This window comes from Armigeres subalbatus, chromosome 1 (assembly GCF_024139115.2).
Source record: "Armigeres subalbatus isolate Guangzhou_Male chromosome 1, GZ_Asu_2, whole genome shotgun sequence".
In the NCBI taxonomy this organism is placed as follows: domain Eukaryota; kingdom Metazoa; phylum Arthropoda; class Insecta; order Diptera; family Culicidae; genus Armigeres; species Armigeres subalbatus.
In genome coordinates, this window is record NC_085139.1 from 74625810 (window position 1) to 74653561 (window position 27752).

The 27752-nt window shown below is 41.3% G+C and overlaps 2 protein-coding genes across 5 annotated transcripts; one reads left to right on the plus strand and one right to left on the minus strand.

Annotated features, from left to right (window-relative positions):
- On the plus strand, nt 1–11610 carry LOC134227263 (putative inner dynein arm light chain, axonemal). 4 transcript variants are annotated; one of them, XM_062708649.1, is made up of 4 exons: nt 1–365; nt 421–714; nt 10697–11416; nt 11476–11610. In XM_062708649.1, exons 3-4 carry the CDS (start codon nt 10703–10705, stop codon nt 11509–11511), a joined length of 750 nt encoding a protein of 249 aa, XP_062564633.1. In that variant the 5' UTR covers nt 1–365; nt 421–714; nt 10697–10702; the 3' UTR covers nt 11512–11610. The 4 variants fall into 4 exon arrangements, with proteins under 4 accessions (XP_062564633.1, XP_062564607.1, XP_062564627.1 ...); XM_062708623.1 differs by having other exon boundaries at nt 1–361; XM_062708643.1 differs by having other exon boundaries at nt 1–361; nt 460–714.
- LOC134227256 (electron transfer flavoprotein subunit alpha, mitochondrial) lies at nt 11550–27679 on the minus strand. Its single transcript, XM_062708610.1, has 3 exons — nt 27518–27679; nt 26876–27281; nt 11550–12283 (listed from the first exon to the last, which is right to left on the minus strand). The coding sequence occupies exons 1-3, from the start codon at nt 27557–27559 to the stop codon at nt 11742–11744; spliced, it is 990 nt and encodes a 329-aa protein (XP_062564594.1). The 5' UTR covers nt 27560–27679; the 3' UTR covers nt 11550–11741.
- Nucleotides 27680–27752: the final 73 nt, after the last annotated feature.

Consider the following 27752-nt stretch of genomic DNA (forward strand, 5'->3'; position numbering starts at 1 on the left):
ACGTGTTGATGTCTGCCGTGCTCGCAGTATCGTGGATCCAGTGGAGCACATTTCGGCAGGAAGAAGTGATCTGTTAAAATACAGAATACGGCCTTGCAAGGACGAACTGATGCAAGTCGGGTTGCATGCTAATGATAATCAGGGCATTTAGATTGAATCGCACACCGCAGACGTTGCCAATTCAGCGAGCGAATGTCAAAGGTATCGCGTTCTAACATTGGCTAAATACCGCTATCTGGCAGGGTAGAGGAGAATCTATTAATTGCCGTAGCGCATACCTACACATAAGACCGAATAGCACCACTGGTTCGACGCGAGGAGCGACTGTGACAATAACCAAAGGCCTTCTATGATAATAGAAGTGAGTAAGCACCAATCCTGAACACTGCTGACGAAATGCTAATGATGTTGTGCCTTCAGGGCCTTTTTGTTTCACCCAATTTCGTCTCATATCTACAGACGCTGACCGCAGCCGACCGAGAACGTGAAACCTACTGCGGCCGCTATACGAGTCACGTGAGAAAGATCTCCACGTTCCGTGGCAATAGCAGGAGTGAGGCACAAGTCCATCTTTCCGTACCCGCAAGCGACGCATTGATCCAGCCGAGAGTAGTGAGCGGTGCACAACGACGCCTGACGCGCAACAGGTCTCGTGTGTGCGTAAGTCGAGGGGCAAGCGCAGCGACACCATCAGAGCCATACAATGGGCCCATTGTGAGTACGCTTGAAAGTGCTAGATTTAAGAAGATTAGATTAAATTGCTAGATTAAAAGAATAGACTAGCGATAGGGAAGGCTAAGGCACTCTAGGCAAAATGCTAAATGCTAAATAAATACCTGTTGTTTACATGATGTATTTGAATGTGATTTATTATCTTTTGGGAATATCTGGTGTTGTTAGTTCATGCTAGCCGGATAAGCCGAACACCATGATTTCGCTGCCGCTTGCTGAGCCGTCTTTAATGTATTTATTGTTTGACCACCATTAGATTTAAGAATTTCATGTAGACAACACAGTCCGATGAATAAAAAAACAAATACAATATAAATGGGCACGGAACAGACAAAACTCGATTTTCCGGAGGAAAAAGCGCCAGCAGGAAGATCGAGATCGTGAAGAGACGGAGCAACTGTACCGCGCTAACAACGCACGAAAGCTCTATTAGAAGTTGAACTGTTCACGTAAGGGCCACGTGCCACAGCCTGATATGTGTAAGGACATAAACGGGAACCTTCTTACTAGCTAGCGTGAGGTGATCCAAAGGTGGCGGCGGCAGCACTACAAAGAACACCTGAATGGCGATTTGGCAGACGAAGATGGCGATATGGTGATGAATCTGGAGGAACGCGCGAAGGACATGAAGGAAATCCAGGAGGAGATTGGCCGGCTGAAGAACAACAGCCCAAGCAGCACACTTGTCATAAACAAGTCTCTGCCACTTAAGTACGACCAAATCTAGGAGTTGTTGCAACCAAATCGGTCTAAATTGTGCTACTCGGAAAAGCCCCTGGGGTTGACCAACTACCAGGAGAGCTATTTAAACACGGTGGTGAGGCACTGGCTAGAGCGCTGCACTGGGTCATTACAAAGATTTGGGAGGAGGAGTGGATGGAAGGTGTCGTGTGTCCCATCTACAAAAAGGGCGATAAGCTGGATTGTAGCAATTACAATCACATTGCTGAACCTACAAGGTACTCTCTCAAAGTGTATGCCGTCGGCTAGCACCAATTGCAAGAGAGTTCGTGTGGCAGTACCAGGCGGGTTTTATGGACGAATGCTCCCACCACGGACAAGGTAATCGCCATTCACCAAGTACAGTCAAACCTCCATGAGTCGATGTTGAAGGGACCGTCGACTCATGGAAATATCGAGATGTGGAATAGAAAATCTTTGGGAAGCTGTTTGAAGGGACCATCATAGTAGCATAGCATAGCATAGCATAGCATATGTGATTGTACAAATCGTGGGTGGCTATACAATGCTCAATTCAAGCTTCATCCGGAATAAGGGCGAATGTCGCAGGAGAAGACCCCGTCGACCCCCCCTCCCTTAAACAAAAGTGACAAGCAGCAGATCTCTCTGTGGTTTATCACTTCAGAACGAAAGAAAACAATGCGAACTTGCATTCTGAGGTGATAAACTGCAAAGAAACTCCCTGCCTGTCACTTTCATTCAAATGAGGGGAAGTCGACGAAGAGAACCCTCCCCCGCGACACCCGCCCTCCCACCAGACAGAGCTTGAATTGAGCAATCTACTGTATATTGTCGCAAATTGGTACTTGGGATAAGTACCTTTTCCTATACAGTAGCAGTTGTATACCTGGCCACGTCCTTACAATCACGGAAGGAAGGGAAGGAATGTTAGTTCAACATCTACTAGTGAAGATGCAGGGAACCCATACTACCTTCATAGATGTCTCGGGAAGGAAAATTTGTGTTAGTGGGAAAGGTGAATAATAGGGAGCTCTATTCGACAATATAGAGCGTTTGTCAATAACAGTATATGCTGTAAAAGTAATAAAATATATTCATCAATTTACTTACGAACCGTCCTAAGGGAAAAACAAAACAAAACACAAAATTTCGGCAAATCGCGCGATCGTTCTGCCGTCCGAAACAAGAGCCAACACGCACTGAACTAATTAACTTTATTACCGGCCGCGCAATGCAAAACACAAAATTTCGGCAAATCGCGCGATCGTTCTGCCGTCCGAAACAAGAGCCAACACGCACTGAACTAATTAACTTTATTACCGGCCGCGCAATGCAAAACACAAAACTTCGGCAAATCGTGCGATCGTTCTGCCGTCCGAAACAAGAGCCAACACGCACTGAACTAATTAACTTTATTACCGGCCGCGCAATGCAAAACACAAAATTTCAAAAAAAAAAAAAAAAAAAAAAAATCGCGCGATCGTTCTGCCGTCCGAAACAAGAGCCAACACGCATTGAACTAATTAACTTTATTACCGGCCGCGCAATGCAAAACACAAAATTTCGGCAAATCGCGCGGTCGTTCTGCCGTCCGAAACAAGAGCCAACACGCACTGAACTAATTAACTTTATTACCGGCCGCGCAATGCAAAACACAAAATTTCGGCAAATCGCGCGATCGTTCTGCCGTCCGAAACAAGAGCCAACACGCACTGAACTAATTAACTTTATTACCGGCCGCGCAATGCAAAACACAAAATTTCGGCAAATCGCGCGATCGTTCTGCCGTCCGAAACAAGAGCCAACACGCACTCGTTTGAAGGGACCATCATAGTAACCCAGAAAATATTTTTTAATATGGCATAATTTGCTTCCATGAGTCGATATCGAGTCATAGAACATCGACTCATGGAGGTTTGACTGTATAGAGGTGTGCGCCGGTCCAATATTCGTCGGCGGCGGCGTTTGTCAGAATTTTGGTCGGCGGCGGCGGCGTTTTCGGCGTCACGCCGAAAGTCATTTTACCCGGCGGCGGCGGCGGCGTGAACCGGCGTGGCGATTTTTTCATTACGTTTTTCTAAGATTTTTTTTTATTTTTTCGAGATATTTTCAAGACATTAAAAGAAGATTTTTTTTGATTTTCGCATGAAAAATCTAATGAACTTCTCCAGAAAAATCTGGAGAAAACCAAAATGTGGAAAATATTTTAGGATTGTTTGAAGCTTCGCGAAATCTTTGGAATTACCAAGAGAAGCTCTTTTGAATTCCCAAATAAACTTTTTGAAATTTCAGTAGAAATTTTGTCGCAATTTACAAGAGAAACTTTAGAAGTTTCACAAAAAAATGTCTTTAACTTCTACAGGAAAAACTTCGGAAATTTATGAAAAGTTCTTGTTGAGTTTTTGTTGAGTATTCTTCAAAATTTGCATAGAACATTATTGATATTTGTAGCAGAGTGCGGCTGGTTGAATGAGTGTTTTACCGTTGACTTTCTCAGTCTAGAATAATAAAGACGGCTAGTTTGGCATGGCCAACGATAAAACAGTCAATTCTTCAGAATTTCCGCGGGAGACTCTAAGGAGTTTTCGAGAAAAATTCTCTGGAATGTTCAGGAGAAATTCTCCGTAAGTTTAACGGTAACTTCTTTAGAATTTCCGCGGAGGATTGTTCATAATGTTCCAACGAAAAATTGTTCGAAATTATTGGAATTCTACGGGAAATTCTTTGTACAGTAGACGTTCGATAACTGAAAGTCATTTAACTGCATTTCGAAAGTTACATCAGTTTTGCAGTTATCGAACAGCTGAGCTTCAAAACTATGTCAAAGTCGATGATAGCTGCATAGGGGTGAACAATCAGATGCACTTCTATTTTGACGACGTCTGACAATTGTTTGACGTCTAGAATGCGTCATGTTGCAGATATCGAACGACTAGTGTATTGTCCTTAAGAAAATCTTGGGAAATTCCATTGACTGAAAGCCGTTTATCCGAACTGGTAATTTGTCCGAAAAAGTCGTTTCCCTAACAGGCCGAATAGGTCATCAGCCCAAAAATGCTGTTTGGCCGATATGGTCAAATATTGATATTGTCAGGTCAAAAATGGTTTGACCAAAAATGTATTTTACCGAAAACTACCTACAGCTGAAATGGACGTTCAGCCGAACTGGTAATTTGCCGAAAAAAATCGTTTAACTGAATAGATCATTTGACCGAAAATGCCGTTTGGTAGGAATGGTAATTTGGCCCGAAAATGTCCTTTCTGGCCGAACGGCATTATCCGCCAAATGACCTACTCGGATAAACGTCTTTTTGGCAAAATGATCAATTCAGCCGAACGGCATTTTTTAAAGAAGGTTGCAGAAAGGACATTTAAGGACCAAATGGCTCTTTCTGCAATTTTTGATCAAATGATGATGAAGTATATTCGGTCAAACGACATTTTCACCCGAACGCCATTTCCAGCCAAATGACCTGTTAGGGTAAATAACTTTTTTACAAATCCGTCCAAATTTTCCTTTTGATTGTACATCGCTTTCGGCCAAACTACATTTTCGGTCAAACCAGTTATGATCTGATAACAGGTTCCTTGAATCGTTTTGCTAAATGATACCTGGCTAGATGTCTTTTGGCCTAAAGTCCAGTATCGACTTAAAAATAGAGAGGCCACGGAATGTTGTTCAATGGTCAATTGACAAAAAAGTGGCCATTTCTGACCATATTAACCGTTCAGTACGAGGTTCAGTCATTGGAATTTGGCCGTATGACCTCGTTGGTCCAAATGACATTTTTGGCCAAATTTCCCATTCTGTCAAAAAACTATTTCTGCTAAATTGCCATTTTTAGGTAACGATAGTTTTGGCCATACGACCTATTAGGGCAAACGGCTTTTTCGGCCAAATTACCAGCTTGGCTGTAACTTTCGGTCGTATTGGAATGGATTGAAACTTACCAAAAAATTTTAATCAAAAATAGATAAAATTTTCTGAAGAAATCCAAAAACAATCCTCAAAAATTTCGAGCATTTTTCCGATGTTTTGAAGTTAGCCGTTTAATGATGAACTTCTCCCTGCGAAAAAATCACTCTAATAAAGGATAAAAACTAACCGTCTTGATTAATTTAGATTGGGGAAGTCAACGTTAAAGCATCCCTTTCACTAGTCACAATTTTCTGTGTGAATTTTAAAGAATACTCAACAGCGACTTAATAGGAACCTTCCGTGAATATTCCGAATATTTTCCTGTAGAAATTTGGAACAACTTTCCGTAAAAACTATGAAGAGATTCTCATGTAAATCCCAAACAATTTTCCTTGGTAATTCCAAAGAGTTCTCGAAACTTGAAAGTAGTTCCCGTGGAAAATCTGAAAATAATTTTTAAATGAATATTTTGGAAAAACTTGATGAATTTCCGGGGAAGTTCATCAATTTTTTTAGGCGAAATTCAAAAGATTCTCCCTTTATTGTCGTGAAAATATCCAAAATGACCAATTCAGCCAAACGACACTTTCGACCGAATGTCCTTTTGACCAAACGACTATTTCGGCCGAAGGACAAGTTCACGATTTTCTCATCCAAAGGAACTGTTCGACCAAATGACATTCTCGGCAAAATATCTTTAGGCTCTATAGATATCCTACCAAAGTCTGAAAACATAATGAGAGCATATAGAATATTTTGATTTTGACATCAAATTGATTCATAATTTGTTTTCAAATATGTATAAATCATCATAATTGATTACATATTTTGATCTCATGTTGCTGTAGATTACTAAATTTCTTCTACTTCTTGGCTTCTACTAAATAGTCTTTTCGGTTAAACGATCCTAACACCTTTCAGCCTTGTGACTTTCTGCCAAACAACTCTTTTCTGTCAAATCAATTTCAAACAGATTTTTTTTTATTTCAACGTGAACTCCTCCGCAATTTTCACGCTTGGTTTTTACGGAGAGTTCTTCAAAGTGTGAACAATATATTGTACAGAATTTTCATGGCAATAATTGGTATCTTCACGAAAAAAATTCTGGAGTTTCAACGTAATGTTGTAGAGATCTATCAGGAAATTATACGGAAAATCCAATGAATCTTAGGAGTTTCCACTGAAAATTTTAATCGGCGTGGAAAATTATAGATCAGCGGCGTGACAAATTTTAAACAGCGGCGCGCCGATGCAAAAATGTCGGCGGCGGCGGCGTGCCAAAAACTGTCGGCGGCGGCGGCGTGCCAAAAACTGTCGGCGGCGGCGGCGTGGCGCGGCGGCGCACACCTCTAACTGTAATGCAGAAATGCCACGAATACAAGCTTCCCACACATCATCTATTGATCGACTTCAAAGCCGCATATGATACAATCCATCGGGACCAGCTATGGCAACTAATGCACGAACACGGATTTCCGGATAAACTGACACGGTTGATCTAAGCGACGATGGATCAGGTGATGTGCGTAGTTCAAGTTTCAGGGGCATTCTCGAGTCCCTTTGAAATGCGCAGAGGGTTACGGCAAGGTGATGGTCTTTCGTATCTGCTATTCAACATCGCTTTGGAAGGGGTGATACGAAGAGCAGGGCTTAACACGAGTGGTACAATTTTCAATAAGTTCGTCCAGCTATTTGGCTTCGCCGATTACTTACTTACTTATGGATCCTGTACACCTCCGGTGGTGCAAAGGGCCGACTTGAAAGATCTCCATCCTGAGCGTTACCCGGCTATCGCTTTAACCTGTTGCCAGGTTAGATTTCGGTCGACTTCTTTTATTTCTTTATTGAGGCTTCGCCGCCATGAGCCTCTGGGTCTGCCTCTGCTGCGATGTCCCGCTGGGTTCCAGTCTAATGCTTGCTTACAGATTTCGTTTCCGCCCCTACGTAGAGTGTGGCCGACCCAGCCCCACTTCCGATCCTGAATTTCTGTTGTTATCGGCCTCTGGTGACAACGACGATGGAGCTCGTTGTTTGAGATCCAGTTGTGAGGCCACCAGGCCCGAATTATATACCGCAGGCATCTGTTAATGAACACCTGCAGCCGTTGAGTGTTCTCCACTGATACACACCATGTTTCGCTAGCGTATAACAGCACAGATTTCACGTTAGAGTTGAAAATTCGTATTTTGGTGCGTTCACTTATCTGCCTGTTTTTCCAGATATTTCTTAAACTCGCAAAGGCAGCCCTTGCTTTCTTGATCCGTGCGCCTATGTCGATCTTGGTACCGCCGTCTGACGCCATTTGGCTACCAAGATATTGGAAGCTTTCAACATTCTCCACTGGTTGCCCGGCTACTGTGAAACTGGAAGGAGTCACCGTGTTTACATCCAACGATTTGGTTTTGTTGACGTTGATGACTAAACCTGCCGAGGAGGAGCGATCGGCAAGGTCGTTGAGCTTACTCTGCATATCAGAGCGCCGTTGCGCGAGGAGTGCAACGTCATCCGCCAATTCGAAGTCGTTTAGGTGCTCCATGGTTATAGGCTGCCATAACAGCCCGCGGTTTGGTTCACGGTCAATCGCATCTACCAGAATCTCATCGATTACGATGAGGAACAGTAACGGTGATAGAATACATCCTTGCCTCACACCAGCTACGACCCGGATAGGGTCGTACAGGACCCCATTGTGCAGCACTCTACACGAAAAGGCCTCGTACTGTGCTTCGATGAGGCCGATGATTTTCTCAGGAACCCCCTTGCGTCTCAGGGCGCCCCACATATTCTCGTGATTGAGACGGTCGAAAGCTTTTTCGTAGTCAATGAATACCAAGTAAAGGGACTCTTGGAATTCGTTAACCTGCTCCAAAATGATGCGGAGCGTGACAATATGGTCCACACAGGATCTTCCGGCACGGAATCCGGCTTGCTGCCGCCGGAGAGTCGCATCGATCTTCTCCTGAATCCGGGCTAGGATAATTTTGCACAGAACTTTGAGAACGGTACACAGCAACATAATGCCTCGCCAGTTATCGCATACAGTCAGGTCACCCTTTTGGGCACCTTCACTAAGATACCTTGCATCCAGTCGACCGGGAAAGTTGCGGTGTCCCAGATATTACGAAATAAACGATGCAGTAGTTGAGCGGATGTCATGGGGTCAGCTTTGAGCATCTCGGCTGATATGCGGTCGACCCCTGGGGCTTTATTCGATTTCATGCTTTGGATGGCTGTTTGAATCTCTAGCAGTGATGGAGCTTCGGTATTGACACGTGTTATACGTCGGATCCTAGGCAGATCATGCCGAGGTGGTGATGGCCTGGTTGGCACTTAAAAAGTTGTTCGAAGTGCTCGAACCAGCGTTTCAGCTGGTCAGTTGGGTCGGTCAATAACTGATCATTCGCGTCTTTCACAGGCATCGTTGCATTCATCTTCGCCCCGCTTAAGCGTCGTGAGATATCGTAGAGGAGGCGAATGTCCCCGGTTGCGGCGGCTCTCTCTCCTTCGTCGGCCAGAGAGTCTGCCCACGCTCGCTTGTCCCGTCGACATGAGCGTTTTACTTCCTTCTCAAGAGCCGTGTATCGTTGACGGGCTAAGACTTTGGCTCCTCTGGTTTTCGATCGCTCTATCGCGGCTTTAGCTTCTCTTCGCTCCTCTATCTTCCTCCAGGTCTCATCGGTGATCCATTGTTTTCTCTGGGTGCGTAGTTCGCCCAGATTGTTCTCGCTGGTGGCGATGAAGGCATTCTTGATGGCGGTCCATTGGTCTTCCACGCTGCCACCTTCCGGAATATCTGCAGCACGCGTCTCCAGTTCTTCAACGAAGGACCGTTTCACCGTGGCATCTTCCAGTCGGCGTGTGTTGAATCGTCGTCCAACTCTTTCCTCCTGCCGACGAATCCGCGCAATGCGCAGGCGTATTTCGCCGATGAGGGGGTGATGATCAGACGCGATATCGGCACTACGTTTATTCCGTACATCAAGAAGGCTCCGTTTCCATTTTCGGCTGATGCATAGATAATATGGCATGTAACTTTGAGAAGATGGAGGAAGCCTATATCCGACTGAAGAGGTAAGCTAAGCGGATCGGACTAGTCATCAACACATCGAAGATGAAATATATGATAGAAAGAGGTTCAAGAGAAGACAATGTGAGCCACCCACCGCGAGTTTGCATCGGTGGTAACGAAATCGAGGTAGTAGAAGAATTTGTGTACCTGGGCTCACTGGTGATTGCCGAAAATGATACCAGCAGAGAAATTCGGAGACGCATAGTGGCTGGAAATCGTACATACTTTGGACACCGCAAGACGCTCCGATCGAAAAGTGTTCCCCGCCGTACCAAACTGACAATCTTCAAAACGCTCATTAAACCGGTAGTTCTCTACGGACACGAGACCTGGACGATGCTCGTGGAGGACCAACGTGCACTTGGAGTTTTTGTGAAAGGAAAGTGCTGTGTACCATCTATGGTGGGGTGCAGATGGCGGACGGTACGTGGAGGAGGCGAATGAACCACCAGTTGCATCAGCTGTTGGGAGAACCTTCCATCGTTCACACCGTGAAAAGCGGAAAACTGCGGAGGGCCGGGAACGTAGCCAGCATGTCGGTTAGTAATCCGGTGAAAATGGTTCTCGACAACGATCCGACGGGCATTAGAAGGCGAGGTGCATCGATCAGGTGGAAGATGACTTGCGGACTCTCCGTAGACTGCGTGGTTGTCGACGTGTTGCCATGGACCGAGCCGAATGGAGAAGACTCTTATATACCGCACAGGCCATTTCGGCCTTAGTCTGAATAAATAAATAATACAAGAAAAAAAAATAGTGCATAACTAAGAACGGTTTTTCAAAAAAAAAAGCTACGTTTCAAGAATAGAAACGACAGCGTGGCCTACAATCAAATTGGTTAATTGTGTATATGTATATAGTTCAATAAACTTTGCAATGCGGTAATATTTTGTATGCGGTATGTTCAAAAAATAGGTCATTTGTTTGCTTTCACTTAGTCCTAGCTAGACCTAGCAAGAAAGTTCTGAGCATACTTACACAGAGTGATAATTGGGTCCAACACAGATACCTTCTTATAAATACCATAACAGATGCTCCATTTATCACCTGTTGCTTCAAGTTGTTTCTATCGATATGCACAACGCGCCAAATTTCTTCACATCAAACACGCGATAAACATGCGATCCTAGCAACCAAACTAATGGTTTGGTTGCCCCAGCGAATCGATTGAGCTTTTTGTTTTTGCTACACATTACGATCAATCTGTGCAAAAATTTCTTTATACAACATTGAATAATTCCTATAGGAATTTACTCAATTTAATCCGTGAATAGTGAAAGATGACTGAACGAAACATTGAACTGCAAACCACGCTGGTGCGCTACAACAATCCGGTGTTGGTTGTGAAACATACTGAAAAGAAAGAAACCCCTCCGGATGTAGCCAAGGAGCAAACGGGCCGTCCCGGATCCGGCGGTGCGGTTATTGTCGAAAGTCCTCGCGAAACAGAAGAAATCCTCAATTGCATTCTGCCGCCCAAAACTTGGGAGGAAGATGGACAACTATGGACCCAAACCGTTTCCAGCACACCCGCTACTCGTCAGGATGTCATCAATCTGCAGGAGATGCTGGACACGAGGCTTCAGCAAACCCAAGCTCGGGAAACGGGAATTTGTCCGGTGCGTCGCGAACTCTATACGCAATGCTTCGACGAGCTGATACGGCAGGTCACCATAAACTGTACCGAACGTGGTCTGTTGCTGTTGAGAGTGCGGGACGAAATTGCCATGTCGATGGAAGCGTATGAAACGCTCTACTGCAGTTCGGTTTCATTCGGTATTCGGAAAGCCTTGCAAGCACAGGAAGGTAAGGAAAAACTTCAAGAGAGGATACAACTTCTGGAGAAGGAGAAGGAGACGCTGGAGAACTCGATCAGTGATATGAAGATAAAGGCTGATCAGGCTGAACGGAGGAATGCTGAATTGCAGGCTTCCGAGGAAAAGAAGCACGCTGAGGAGATTGCATTCCTGAAGAAGACCAACTCGCAGTTGAAGGTGAATACAAACAAAGCACAAAGAAGTACAAATCACAAGTACGTTCTGTTTCTTTCCAGGCTCAACTTGAAGGAATTATCGCTCCTAAGAAATAGTTCAGTGGTAGCTTTCGGAACATAATGAAGTATTTAGATTTAGTCATAGTAAATCTCACTTTTATTTTATAACATGAGGAAATGCATTCACCTTCTAACACTTTTACTTCGGACAAAATATGCGCTACTCTGATTGATGCCGAATTTTACCCATTTCGTAAACGGAGAACCTATCTAAGGGATTGTGGTGTGGGATTTATAAAAATATGTTTTTGAACTTTGTGCCTGTTTTAGCACTTTTCGTTGATTTCCGGCACGGCCTTAAACAAGTCGGCAACCAAACCATAGTCGGCAACCTGGAAGATTGGCGCCTCCGGGTCCTTGTTGATGGCAACGATCGTCTTAGAATCCTTCATACCGGCAAGATGCTGAATGGCACCAGAAATTCCAACGGCAACATAAAGCTCAGGGGCAACAATCTTACCGGTTTGTCCGATTTGTAGATCATTTGGCACAAATCCGGCATCGACGGCAGCACGCGACGCGCCTACGGCTGCTCCCCACTTGTCGGCCAGATCGTACAGCATCTTGAAGTTGTCACCCGACTTCATGCCACGTCCACCCGAGATGACAATCTTGGCTCCGGTGAGCGAGGGCCGATCAGATTTGGTCAGTTCCTGGCTAACGAATTCGGTTAGGCCTTGTTTGTAGTCACCCTCTGGCGCTTTTTCAACAGTGCCGCTGCCGCCGGTACCGGCTGCTTCGAAGTTAGTTCCACGAATTGTGACCACCTTGACCGGGTCTTTGCTCTTAATCGTTTGAATGGCGTTACCTGATGGAAGAGAATAAATAGTAAATCCGATTAGCAAATGCAAAGATTAATTGACCTCAATAATATAAAAAAAAAACATCTGCTTGAAACCATTTCATATCTAAGATTTTTTTTTTCATGTAGTTCGTTGACAGTCTCTCGACTCAAATTCTGCTCCGGGTCCACCCCTGTTATTCCCCACGGGAATTAAATTTGCTTCTATGAGCCTCTATTTTAGATCAATAACAGACGTTCTTAAGCCACGTTGTTCAATTGGTCACTGTTTTAGGCCTGATACAAAAAGAGATGTTGCAAAAAAAAAATTGATTACTTCGATTAATCGATGCAACGTGGTAATAATCGATTAATTTTGAATCGATTACTTCTCAACGATTAATCCCTGGGCAAAGGCACAACTTTGTTACTTACTTACTTATGGATCCTGTACACCTCCGATGGTGCAAAGGGCCGACTTGAAAGATCTCCATCCTGAGCGTTGCCCGGCTATCGCTTTAACCTGTTGCCAGGTTAGATTTCGGTCGACTTCTTTTATTTCTTTATTGAGGCTTCGCCGCCACGAGCCTCTGGGTCTGCCTCGGCTGCGATGTCCCGCTGGGTTCCAGTCTAATGCTTGTTTACAGATTTCGTTTCCGCCCCTACGTAGAGTGTGGCCGACCCAGCCCCACTTCCAATCCCGAATTTCTGTTGCTATCAGCCTCTGGTGACAACGACGATGGAGCTCGTTGTTTGAGATCCAGTTGTGAGGCCACCAGGCCCGAATTATATACCGCAGGCATCTGTTAATGAACACCTGCAGCCGTTGAGTGTTCTCCACTGATACACACCATGTTTCGCTAGCGTATAACAACACAGATTTCACGTTAGAGTTGAAAATTCGTATTTTGGTGCGTTCACTTATCTGCCTGTTTTTCCAGATATTTCTTAAACTCGCAAAGGCAGCCCTTGCTTTCTTTATCCGTGCGCCTATGTCGTTTCTGGTACCGCCGTCTGACGCCATTTGGCTACCAAGATATTGGAAGCTTTCAACATTCTCCACTGGTTGCCCGGCTACTGTGAAACTGGAAGGAGTCACCGTGTTTACATTCAACGATTTGGTTTTGTCGACGTTGATGACTAAACCTGTCGAAGAGGAGCGCTCGGCAAGGTCGTTGAGCTTACTCTGTATATCAGAGCGCCGTTGCGCGAGGAGTGCAACATCATCCGCCAATTCGAAGTCATTTAGGTGCTCCATGGTTATAGGCTGCCATAACAGCCCGCGGCTTGGTTCACGGTCAATCGCATCTACCAGAATCTCATCGATTACGATGAGGAACAGTAACGGTGATAGAATACATCCTTGCCTCACACCAGCTACGACCCGGATAGGGTCGTACAGGACCCCATTGTGCAGCACTCTACACGAAAAGGCCTCGTACTGTGCTTCGATGAGGCCGATGATTTTCTCAGGAACCCCCTTGCGTCTCAGGGCGCCCCACATATTCTCGTGATTGAGACGGTCGAAAGCTTTTTCGTAGTCAATGAATACCAAGTAAAGGGACTCTTGGAATTCGTTGACCTGCTCCAGAATGAGAACGGTACAAAGCAACATACTGCCTCGCCAGTTATCGCATACAGTCAGGTCACCCTTTTTGGGCACCTTCACTAAGATACGTAGCATCCAGTCGACCGGGAAAGTTGCAGTGTCCTAGATATTACGAAATAAACGTTGCAGTAGTTGAGCGGATGTCATGGGGTCAGCTTTGAGCATCTCGGCTGATATGCGATCGACCCCTGGGGCTTTATTCGATTTCATGCTATGGATGGCTGTTTGAATCTCTAGCAGTGATGGAGCTTCGGTATTGACGCGTGTTATACGTTGGATCCTAGGCAGATCATGCCGAGGTGGTGATGGCCTGGCTGGCACTTGAAAAAGTTGTTCGAAGTGCTCGAACCAGCGTTTCAGCTGGTCAGTTGGGTCGGTCAATAACTGATCATTCGCGTCTTTCACATGCATCGTTGCATTCATCTTCGCCCCGCTTAAGCGTCGTGAGATATCGTAGAGGAGGCGAATGTCCCCGGTTGCGGCGGCTCTCTCTCCGTCGTCGGCCAGAGAGTCTGCCCACGCTCGCTTGTCCCGTCGACACGAGCGTTTTACTTCCTTTTCAAGAGCCGCGTATCGTTAACGGGCTAAGACTTTGGCTTCTCTGGTTTTCGATCGCTCTATTGCGGCTTTGGCTTCTCTTCGCTCCTCTATCTTTCTCCAGGTCTCATCGGTTATCCATTGTTTTCTCTGGGTGCGTAGTTCGCCCAGATTGTTCTCGCTGGTGGCGATGAAGGCATTCTTGATGGCGGTCTTCCACGCTGCCACCTTCCGGAATATCTGCAGCACGCGTCTTCAGTTCTTCAACGAAGGACCGTTTCACCGTGGCATCTTCCAGTCGGCGTGTGTTGAATCGTCGTCCAACTCTTTCCTCCTGCCGACTACGTTTATTCCGTACATCAAGAAGGCTCCGTTTCCATTTTCGGCTGATGCATATGTGGTCGATTTGATTTTCTGTAAAGCCATCACGGGAGATCCACGTGCCACGTGACCTTGTGAACCGGTCGATGAGGGAAGAGCGATCCCCCGATCACCATGTCGTTATTACAACAAAATTCTGCGAACAGCTCTCCGTTTTCGCTCATTTCTCCGAGACCATGGCGTCCCATAATGCGCTCATGGTTCGAGTTGTCGGTCCGATCTTCGCATTGAAGTCGCCCAAACAGATCTTGATATCATCCTTCTGAATTCTATCTACGACGGCATTGAGTTGACTGTAGAAGTTCTCTTTGTCTTGCAGATCGGCAGCATCGGTTGGCGCATAACATTGGATTATAGTAAGGTTTCGGAGCCGTGTTCTAAATCTGGCAACGATTATCCTTTCACTTATAGGTTCCCACTTCATAAGCGCAGAGTGTGCCTGAGCGCTTAGTAGGAAGCCAACTCCGCGATGCCGGGGAGCGTGTTCACCTCGTAAACCAGAGTATAGCAGAACTTGTCCCGGCACAACTTTGTGATCAGCTTGAATGCTGTCAAGTCTCAGAGCTTAACTGTGTCTTTACTCTTCAGAGAAAGATGCACACTAGTGGTGCCACTAGGAATCGATACTGCGATCGATCTTGAGAAGCGATTACATTATTTTCTGTACTACACATATATCTCCCATTCCAGAATGAAAACCTCCTTACTTTGAAGAATAGAAAAGGGGTCCCCATTAGATGGAGATGGGCAACGTACTTGTACTAGTCCTTAACTCATCCGTCAAGAAACGCAGCTACCAGAATCTGTTCATACTAAACACAAACACAGTTCGTGCTTAAATCGTGCTTGGATGGACAATGCCGTTTTGTAATCACCGATCCGAACATCTGACTTTTTTATTCCTTTTTTGCCTTTTATATACCTAGCACTAATTCGAGACTACACACATAAATCATATTACTTTCTTTTTGAAATGACTTAAGATATTATTTAATCAGAGTAAAAAACGTGTTACTGTGATCACAAACATCGCATCTACAATTTGTTCGTTCCTTTTATCGTCAATAGTGTTATAGAATAAAGCTTGGTCTACGGGTACCACGGCGTCTCTTGATGACCGGCTAGGCTATAAATGTGAATTATTGCTACTCCATAATCGATCAGAATTAGAGTAAGTTGCACCCTGAAGGCGTTGGTACTCTCATACTTACTTCATACTTATTATACATTAGGGTGGCTCAAATTAGTATGGGAAAAACTTTTTTCAATTTTTTTGATGGGCCGATACGATATGTTTACCATTTCTATACGTATTGAAACCACCAAGGGGTATCATGAGATGACAGTCTAACCAATAAATGAGGATTGCGTACCAAGAACTTAATAAAGCTCGCAACACATTCAATCGACAATATAATTGGTTTTAGTATTGCACGGAAGTGGATGTTACTAAGACTAACATTTATATGTTAAGATCGACACGTTAAGTTCTGGTGCACTGTTGCAAACATGCAGCACACTAGGAGTAAACTTTTTGAAAGCAGTGTACCAAAAGGAATCAATAGTTAAGTTTCCCAATAATAATCTTCTTCATTGAAAAAATATTCAGTAGACTAACAGGTAATTGTTCACTGATCATTGTTTTAATTTGAGAGGATGCGAAAAAAAAATTCTTCTAAAAATGTTGTCTCTGGGGGGGTTTTATGTCCAAAACCACCCCGTGGCTACGCCACTGGCGTCACTATGTAGTTTTTAATTGTTCATAAACAGTTGAAGACAAACTTTTCAAAACGACTTATCTGCTTTTGTAAACAAAGATTCAAACGATAATTTGACAAATCTAATAGCTCTCCCACGCAAACCAACGGCAGCCCTTACTTTGCACCGTTCAATGTGGAAAAACGATCCATGAAAGAATGAAAAACGATCCGTAACTAACATCTGAATGTTCCATAAAACGATACCATAAATCCATAAAATAGTTCGGGAGATTCCATAAAAAATAATTTTATGATCCATAAATCTTTGAAAAATGATCCATAAAAACTATATTTTGATCCATAAAATTTCAAATTTGCGCAATTTTTATCCTGATGATGATCCATAATTTCAGTAATATGATCCATAATTTTGGTCATATGATCCATAATTTTGTTTATATAATCCATAATGCTTGGAAAGAAGGCCAATGAAACTATATTAATTGATCCACACATTTTATAAAATCTATGGATCATTTGCCAAAATTTATGGATCATATCACCAAAACTATGGATCATTTGAACAAAGCTATGGTTCGCATGGCCAGAGTTATGGATCATATGACTAAAATTATGGATCATATTACTGAAATTATGGATCATTATTACGATAAAAAAAGCGCAAATTTGAAGTTTTATGGATCAAAATATAGTTTTTTTATTAATCATTTTCCAAAGATTTATGGATCATTTGTCATACGTTCATGGTTAAATAGCAGGAATTGGATTGTTTTTCTTGACTATGTTAATGGATCATATTTTCCCATTAATTGCTAAATTTTAGTTTAGTTATGGATCGAAAAAATATTCTTTATGGGATCTCCTGAACTATTTTATGGATTTATGGTAGCGTTTTATGGAACATTCAGAAGTTATTTATGGATCGATTTTCGTTTTTTTAAGGATCCGTCTTTATTGTCTATATGCAAAAGTATGTTTTGCCCAAACCAACACCATCAAAAGGTAGCGGAAACCTTCACCTACCTATTGGTGGTGTTGGTTTACGTGGGAGAGCTATCAGATTCGTTAAATCGTCGTTTGAATATTTACAAAAGCAGATAAGTCGTTTTGAAAATTTTGTCTTTAGTTCATAAAAAGCATTATGTACTTTGCAGCGTGATGGCCGATTAATTTTTTTTTGCATTTTTTTTGTTTGTTAGCATACATAGAATAGCAAACAAACATATTTCTAGTAATAATGTTGTTCATTTTCTAAACATTACGATGTATAGAGCATAAAAAACACTATATTTGTTTTATTCTCCCATTTACAGATGAGAGGACATTATAGGTTTTCAGGACCATTTTATAGCAAAAAAATATTAAAATAAAAGTTTTTCTTCCACAATTTTTTTATTCGTTCTACGCGTGCAAAACAAACCAATTTATCGAAAAACTAAGGTTTTAAGCTTTGTAATGGTATATAAAAACCTTATATTTGGAGAAAAATTGAATTCATAACATACAAAGCAAAGTAAGGAATGATTTTCTGTTTCCACCAGCTTTTTTCATTTCTCCAGCGCATATCTTTTGACTGAATAAATATAGCGCTTCAATATTTTCCGATTCTCTTATCTAGGGTATATACTTTCAGATGATATATAATTTAGGCAAATTGGAGATAGTATCTTTTTTATTAATGGCCACCCTTTTCCCCGGAATACTGCATTACGGCGTGACGCCGCCGCCGATCACAAATACTTCGGCGCACAGGTCTAGCTTACACCTTCCCAGAATCCTTAAAAAGTTTTCGTATTGTTATATTTATTGGAAGCGATTATTTCTTCCTTAAAATTCGAGAAAGAAAGAACTATGTATTTATTATTAGCTCTATTCAGCGGCGCAGCCGATATTTTTATTGAACAACATTTTTCTTCGTGAAATTTTGCCTGGGGTGTCTGTGGAAGGCGTAAGCCCACCCATCGCGGCGATATAACATATCCGAGAGGAGGGACTGGAGGAAACAAAAAAATGTGGACTCACGAATATGTTATAAAAATTTTGAGAATAATTTGTAATGGTTTAGAAATATTCCAAAATATCCCTATATATTTCTTTTTAATTTCTTTATCGGTGATTTTATTTTAAAATAATTATGAAGTTTACCACTGAATATCCCTATAGATTCCTAAGAGTATTTGGGATATTCCGTAGCTCTGGAGGTACTGGAAATTCTTAAGATATATTAACCTCAGCGAAGCATCTGAACTGAACTGAAGGTTTTTCTAAGGGCATACAAGTTTTATTCAGAATCTCAAAACTCTCTTCATTATGCCAAGATTCTATGATTCTAATCAGAACCGTAAAACAATGTCCTTAATATTCCTTTGCCTGAATTATACAGTTTTGGCTTAAAATGCAAGTTTTCATTTTAAATCTACAGTCTTTAATATCTTTGGGTTCCTTTTGGTATTCTAGAATTTATTGTTATATTTTGGTATTTAACCCTCTCAGGACGATTTTTTTACAAGGATTTAACGTACATATTTAGGGGTTTCCACTCGATCTTGCCAACACTAGTATAGAAAGAACTAAAAAGTCGGACTTTTTTCGGGTGTCATAGGAAAAACTGCTCTGAAGTACATATCCTCGAAAGTATCAAAAATCATGTCAAGAAACAAAATGTCCCAAGACATGATATTACGGAGTTTTGAAACGACCCGATTAACCAAGTCCTGAGCGATATATCCGTGCATCGCTAAGCAGGTCCAGCAGGTCCATTGAGCCGATGCGATTTCATTTATTACTTTCAAGACCTTCCATGAGTCGATGTTCTAAGATACAATATCGACTGAAATGAACAATCAGCCTAAAAAATTTTAAACAATTTCCATAACAATTAGGAAATTTCCAATAAAGAAATCATGGAATTAGCAATAAAAAAATATAAAATGTTCTACAAATAATGCAAAATTTCCATAAACAATTAAGAATTTTCCACAAAACAAAAATAAATTAACACTTTTAAAACCAAAAATTACAAACATAAAAGAAGAATTTTACATAAAGAAATCGTTCCACGGAAAAAATACAAACATTCCATAAATAAATCAATATTAGAAAAAAAATATTACAAATTTTTCAACAAAATAAATATTTTTTTAACAAAAAATTAAAACCTTTCCATGAAAAAATCAATAATGAGCATTGAAAAAACAAAGGAAATTTTCTATCAAAGAATATAAAAAAGCAATAAAATTAAGCATTTTTCCCTTATTAACAATTCTTTAAAAGCGTTTGAAGTTCATGGAAAATTTTATCAATTTGGTTGCTTTTCTTTCTTATTTTCTTATTTTTTATTGCTCTTTATTGATGTAGCATTGCCCAGGTGTTGCAAATGTCACAATGAACTATTTGCAGCACCGCACTCTAGGTCAATTTCCGTGCGTTTGTTTTCTTTTCCTCAAAAGCTGACCAAAAATTGTATTGACTTTTTACATTTCCCCGTTAAATTCACTAACTTTTTGTATATACAAACCTTGCGGATCCCAAAACGAATCGATTAGGGGAAAATCTTGCAAATCGGTCAACCCGTTCGCGAGTTAAATCGTCAGGAAGGAAATCTTATTTTTATTATTTAGAGATTATGTGTAGAAAAAAATATCTATTTTGTGAAAAGTTTTGTAATTGTTTATTGCTAATATTGATTTATTCATGAAAATTTTGTACTTTTTTCGTGGAACATTTTGATTTATTTATGGAAAATTCTTATTTCACAATTGCAGTTTTTGCTTTCACAAGTGCTAATTTATTATTGTTGAATTTTTTTTCGGAATTTACGCTGGAGTTGTTTTGTTTTTTTTTTTTCATTAACAATTTGTAGCAAGCAAAATTTTTCACAGAGAATTGTTCAAAAATCATTCGGAATGCTAGCACTTCATCAGGATTGTATGAAGTAAAGTCAAAGTTTTTACAGGCAATTTCTTTACTGGATTTTTCCTGAATATCCACAAGAAATTCTTTTGAAGTTTTTTTCTTGGATTAGCTTGAGCTTTGAGCTTGAGCTTGATTGACTGCTCGTAGTTGCTACTCCATTATGAATAGATCAGCTGTTCTTGCACAGGGAACCAACAGATGTTTGCTTGGGACTAGCACACATCTTCAATGTACAAGTACTGGTGATCTCATTTGTTAGGTCATACTGGCGCCTGCCACGTCAGAATGCAAGTCAATGTAGGGAAGGAGGAGGAAATGATGATGCAATCACTCGCCCACTGCAAGCCGAATATACCTCTGCACTTGCCACGAGTTCATGCGGAATTTGTTGGAATTTCTGGGTTAGGTTGGAGAGGCAGAGGTCCGTCTTGGTTAACGAGCTGCCAATGTGATAGTTAGGAGAGGGTAACTGATGGAATTTCTAATTGGATGTAGGAAACGAGCTCTATAGTTCATTTCCAATTCTAGCAGATTACTGATAGAATACTCAAGTTGAAGGTATAGGAATAGTAATGGAAACGGTATGGAAGTCCATTTCCAGTTCTAGCGATTGCTAGAACATGAGAAATAAAGAGAAAGATACAAAGTAGGAGAATGGAACGGACCTGGGATTAAACCCACGACCTCCTGCCTATGAGGCAGAAGCAGTAGCCATATGACTACCAAGCCCGCACTTTTGAAGTTTTTTTCTTGGATTATTGTAAAAACATGAACATTTTTCAAAATTTTAGCTGTAGTCCGCTAATGCAAAAGTGTCGGCGGCGTGATGCCAAAAACCATCTGCGGCGGTGGCGCGGCGGATTTTTTCTTTATATTTTCCCATTTTTCCTTTCCAATTTTTTTGTGGAAATTGAGACCGAATCGCAACCTGTTTTTTCGTTAATTTTTTATGGAAATGGGCTAAGGCTAAGATGGTCAAATAACGCAGATACGCATCGACGTTGCGACCGACGCAGCGTTACCGGTTATTTTCGATGCACACCTACGTCTTTTCAACGCTGAGTTGAAAAGACGCTACGTGGGCATCGGTTCTAAGATGCGCTTTGCGTTTAATGATTTGTATTTGTTACACCGCTATTGTTATTCACCAAAAACTTTTCGTATAAAAAAAAGACCACGTGGTTCGAGAGCAACACCCCCCCCCCCCCCCATGTGGCTTATCGTGGTCATTTTGCAAACCCCCCCTCCCCCCATATATGACCACGTGGTTTCTGGACGGCCCCACATGCGTTTGTACACCACTATTGCTGGAATGGTGTTATTACGTGAAGATTCAGCAGATGATACTCGGCTCCAGTAAATATCCTCAGAATTATTTTGCCAACAATACAAAGCACATAAATGTTGCAAAAAGATGTATAAAAATCTTTGAATAGAGATCAATGTTTCATTACTGTAGTGGATAAGATTGGAATGAGGAGTTATTGCAAAATTAAATACCACTGAGATTATTACCTTGTAACGATATGTACTCATTTATTGATTCATTTTGATCAGCGTGTATAGGGTTATCTTGTGCTGCATGGTAACGCAAAGGTGTTTTCGGTTTTTCGTTCGTGTTGGAACGAATCGATAACAGAGTTCAGTTTGCTGAGTATTGTTGCGACGAACGGTCGAGCTTAGAAACCTCGTCCGGGTCACGACAATTACCAATTGCAAAGAATGGTGCATGGCATGTTGAAGTTGAATACTCTTCAACTACGAAAGAAAAACGTTAGGATTACGTAGTTTTTTGAGTTTTAATTGGCTTTTTTCTAGCATAGCAATCTTTATTGCACAGATAGATACTGCGAACTGCTCAATACTAATTTAAGATTTTTCATTGGTCATACTACCAATTAATTTAACTCTGGGAAATAAAACTTAATGATTATAATAAAATTACTATTGCTTAGTATCAATGATGCCGAAGGTGTGCATTAGGGTGGCACAAAAAACACTTTTACAATTTTTTTGATGGCCCGCCCTCTCATTCAGTTCTATTTGATGCCCTGATGCTGTGGACAAAATTTCAGCCAAATCGGTCAACGTTTGGACGGTGCTAAACTCGTTGGAAGTTTATATGGAAATATGTGTGCAGAAACATCCAAAAACAGTGATTTGCAGTTGGACGGCACAATTTACGGCCAAGAACCATGATATTCATTCAGTTTTTGTAGAATTAAATACAGAATGTTATGCTGAAAATCGCGAGAAGATTAGAGTCTATTAGGCAAAGATATTAGCATTTTACTGGAGTATTGTGGGGGTGAATTTATTTCTTTTCAAAGGTAAAGGAAACGAAATTTGCTCAAACCTCACTTCAGAGAAATGCTAATAACTTAGCCGGGCAAACTTTAATCTTCTCGCGGTTTTCTGCATAACATTCTGTATTAAATTCTTTAAGATCTGAATGAGTATCATAGTTCTTCATCGTAAGTTGTGCCGTTCAACTGTAATTCACTGTTCTTGGATGTTTCTGGCTACATTTTTGCATATAAACTTCTAACGAGTTTAGCACCGCCCGACCGTTGACCGATTTGGCTGAAATTTTGTCCAGAGCATCAAGGCATCAAAAAGAACCGAATAAGAGGGCGGCCCATCAAAAAAATTGAAAAAAGTTTTTCCCATACTAATTTGAGCCACCCTAGTGTGTATCAAAGCTTTTGGAAATTGTATAACAAAAATTGTGTAGGTATCGTTTATACATTTTACATTACCAAACTGTGATTTGCATTAGGTATATTTTTGATATGCACCAAACAATTTGAGCATGAAATAATATGTAAGGGTGATCGGGGCAATATGGGCCACCTAAGGAAATCGTTTGGAAAAATGCTGAAAGTAATCATCATTCAAATATAGTTGACTTATACTAGGGAGTGTTACCATTCATATAAAGTCGATGAAAAATGCGTTTGGAAATTGTTGAAATGCACTTTTGAAAATGTATTGATTTTCATGTGTGTTCCCGACAGTACGGGGCAATATGAGCCACCATGTGGAGCAGTATGGGCCACCCATCCAAAACGAGAGAAAAGTGTCGGAATATGGATGAATATAATATTCTTACAACAGTATACTTTACCATAAACAATGAGATTAATAAACCGCACAACAGCGGACCGAACCGATTTGCCACTTTTTACCGTTTGAACAGCCAAATTTCAATTGGTCAATGAATATTTTTTCTGTTCCGATCGCAGCAACGTGGTGTTGAAATTTATCCGTAATGAATCTAACATAGGTAGATGATAATATTCTTGTATTCGGCAGCTGAAATTTAAACTTCTTCGCATATTAGGGCCTAATATCTTGCTCTGTGCAGGTATGCCCATATTGCCCCATAGAGAGCGGCTTCGAAAAAATTTTTTTTTAAATAAATTTAGATCTGTATCAGTACAAACATGTGTGCATAAAATTCAATTATAATAGATCATTTAATAGTGATGAATTTCCAGAGCAAAGTCTGAAAACATAAAGAGAGCATATAGAAAACATATTTTGATATAGATATCATATTGAAATCATAATTTGTTTTCAAATATGAATCATTATGACTGATTACATATTTTGATCTAATTTTGCTGTTGATTTCTAAATTATATGATCTGACATCAAACTGTGTACTTATTTTGTTATCGGAACCAATAACAAAATTAGTTTTCGATTTGCTCTCATCGATATCACAGTATGATTTTTTTGCTGTAAATTTTGATCTTTTAACCGTTAAAACGACCAAAACGATATCAACCTGAGTTATCAAAATTAGGCGATTTCACAACAACAAAATTAGTTATCGATTTGCTCTCAAGCTTTGCTCGGGTTGTGACCTGTATTTTAATCAATTTTGTGTCAAACCCTTATTAATAAACTTCAAATCTTATAATAATACATAGGGGAAAAGACGGCTTTGGCAGGTTTTGTTCTATTATTGTCAGGGGGGTTTTTGTCGACCAAATTTTATGAAATTTGGCCACAATATTCTTTGATGTGCAAAGAATGTTTAGGCCAAATTTAAGCATAATCAGTCATAAATAACCCCCCTGGCAATAATAGAACAAAACCTGCCAAAGCCGTCATTCCCCCTACTACCAATGCAGCGAAAATTTATATTTTCATGTTTGAATTGAATTTTAATGCGGTTTTCACGTTGAGGTATATGCGGAACAGGGTTGTAAATATTCGGCAGCACTGGATGAAGGTGATGTTTTTTTATATCATTTTTTTTATTTTCTTCCTGCTTTGAAATCAACCTTACATTCCCGGAGAGGCAGAAAAGTAAACAACAGAACTCACATCACCCACAGCGCCACGAAGATGAAATTTACCACAGCAAAATGTATACACATTCACCCAGCAAATTGAAAAAATTCACCACGCGTTTAAATGGGCCACTCACAGTCATACGGTAAGGCGCGAACTGAGCAGCATGTCAGAGCGACTTGTGAGTGGCTGAATGCGAAATTGAATAGTCGGTGTTGGAAATGATTTTTCGGCTGCACCCAGTCGCACTCACCACGGCGGCGATGAAGGCGACAGCAGATTTTACTGAGATCCATGTTTTTCACTGCATTGACTGTGAAATATTTCTACCCTGATGCGGAACATTCTCTTACAGATAATATAACTTTTACATGATGAAACTTGTTAATAAGCTCAAATTGAGGGTGGCTCAATATATTCACCAGTGACGTGCTAATGGTAGACGGAGTCACCTATGCCTTTTTCGCCGACGATACTGCTTACCTTTCAACCGACGAGGATCCCAAAACCATCACCTGTAAACTTCAGCATGCTCAGAATAAACTCCAAGAATTTCAGCAGAAGTGGCGAATCAAAATCAATGCTTCTAAAACCCAAGCTATTTTCTTCAGTCGAAATCGCCATCAATGGGAACAACGTCCCTTGGAATGAAGAAGTAAGTTACCTTGGACTTACTCTGGACAGAAAACTACTTTTTGACAAGCACATCAATCGAAGAATTGAAAAAATCAACGGTTTATCACGCTCGCTTTACTCGTTGATCCACCGAAGAGCATCCCTCCAGTTATCCATCAATCTCCTTCTCTACAAATGTGTGTTCAGACCTGTTCTCACTTATGGTTGCCCGGTGTGGCAACAATGTGCCCTATCGCATCTTAGACGATTACAAGCGAAACAAAATAAGCTTTTGAAGATGATGTTAAATCTTAATCCCTGGTTTCCTACTAAAGACCTCCACCAAATAGCGGAAGTGGAAACAAGAAATTGTTTTGTAGAGAAAGTTTCAGCAAGATTAAGAACCTCGTGTGAAACGTCTGCTAATCCATTAATAACTGGATATTTTCCCATAAGCATATCTGTGATAAAATTAGTATAAGCATCTAAGTTGAATTCAGGGTTTTTTTTTAATATGTTTCTCCCTTGTGAACTATCTCACCAATGAACTATCAATTTTCTAAATAAGCCATAGCATTAATCGCAGCTGTACTGCCGTGAATCGCATATTTGTCCCATATGAATAGGAAAGCCAGCAAAGATGGGACAGATATGCGATTCACGGCAGTGTAAGTGTAACAAATCTCTGCATAAGAATAATTGTGAATTTATATAATGTCGAATCAACAGTCAATAAATAAATAAACAAAATAAAAATAAAAATGCAAAAATAGTAACTTGGCATAGAAACCTTGCAGTTAATAACCGTACAAGTGCTAAATGAACACTAAGCTGCGAGACGGCAATGTCCCAATAGTGAATGTGAATGAGAAGAGATAAAGAGGATCACTGTTCTTTTTCTATAAATGCAAATTTTACCAGAGGGTAATAAAAACAGCATATAACTGTATTGGGGGCGATTCAAATAAGACGTCCACTATTTTTTATATTCCTAGAACCCCCTCCCCCTTTGTCACGCTCTTTTGTATGTCTTGTATATGTACTGTCACAACATCTTAGACTCTCTCCACCCCTAAAACATGTGGCGTCCTTTTTGAACGACCCCTTAGTGTTGCGCAATTTTTTAGCAGTGTGGTCCAAACAGCCAAACAGTACATAGATGAAGACAAATGTGAATAACTTCTTCCTATTCTACTTGGGTAGCACGCCCTATTGCCGTCCACAGCCTTTATTATTCAGTCGCATTGCAAACAGATGATGTTTGTTTTATACATTACAAAAAAACTACAGATTCTAAGAAAGTATAAAAAATCTAATGAATCTGTTGGTGTAGAACCGCGTCGTAAACGCTTGGAAATGGAATAGGCACTCTTCCCAAATACTTCTTCACCCTATCACGCCACATAAACGTGTTATCCTTGAATTATCACTTTCCATGCACATAAGTAGAAGCTAAGCAACAGGATTCACCTCTTATTCTTTTCCTTCTAATCTACCTGTTACAACACCTAAATAAGATTACACTCCATTACTCACCCGCGTAGATCGTCCTGACGAATGTGTCCGCCGATTTGATGTCGATGATCTCCGACACAGGGGACACATCCAGTTTGGCGGCCACCCGCGGCAACACAGCCTTGCCGAAGGCCGAAGCTCCCGCCAGAATGTGCGTGAATTTGAACTGATTCTGGGTGGCCAGCACCAGCGGGGTCACGGCCTCGGCCAGCAGTCCATTGAAAGCATCACCTTCGGCAACCAACACCTTGGAAACGCCATTCAGCTTGGCAGCTGCTTCAGCGATCGGACCGACCTTGGAACCGACGACCAGGACGGTCACATCACCGCCCAGCTTCTTGGCAGCGGTCACTGCATTGGATGTGATCGGGTTCAAAGCTTCGTTGTTGTGCTCGGCCAGCACCAGTGTACTTTGGAACCGGCGAAGCTGCAAATCGTAGAACAAAATTGTCTTATGTAATGAATAACATTTTTGAGCACAAAGTTATTCCACTACGTCTTCTTCTTATTGCACGGAAGGTGTAAGTAGCACCCGTTATCAGCAGTCCCGGTAGTCCGCATCGAGCCATAACGATGTTCTTCCTGATTCCCTTCGAGGCATGGCTTATGTGACGTCATGAGTCCCCAAGTGATTCGTGATGTCAAATTTATTCATAATCTTACCTGGGAGGAACGGGCAATGCTGGATGAATATCTGGCAAACATTATGAAACTTGTTGCACAAAAGATGATTGAATTTAATTAAAATTAATAAGCGACTAAACTTCCACGCACTGCTAACGAATCCCACTACGCTCTCACTGTTGCTTGTACACTGAACCAACCCGAAGAGAAGTCGAACCAAGTCCACGAACCGAAGTGACACAACAAAAAAACACTTGTTTGTTTTAAATTTTAA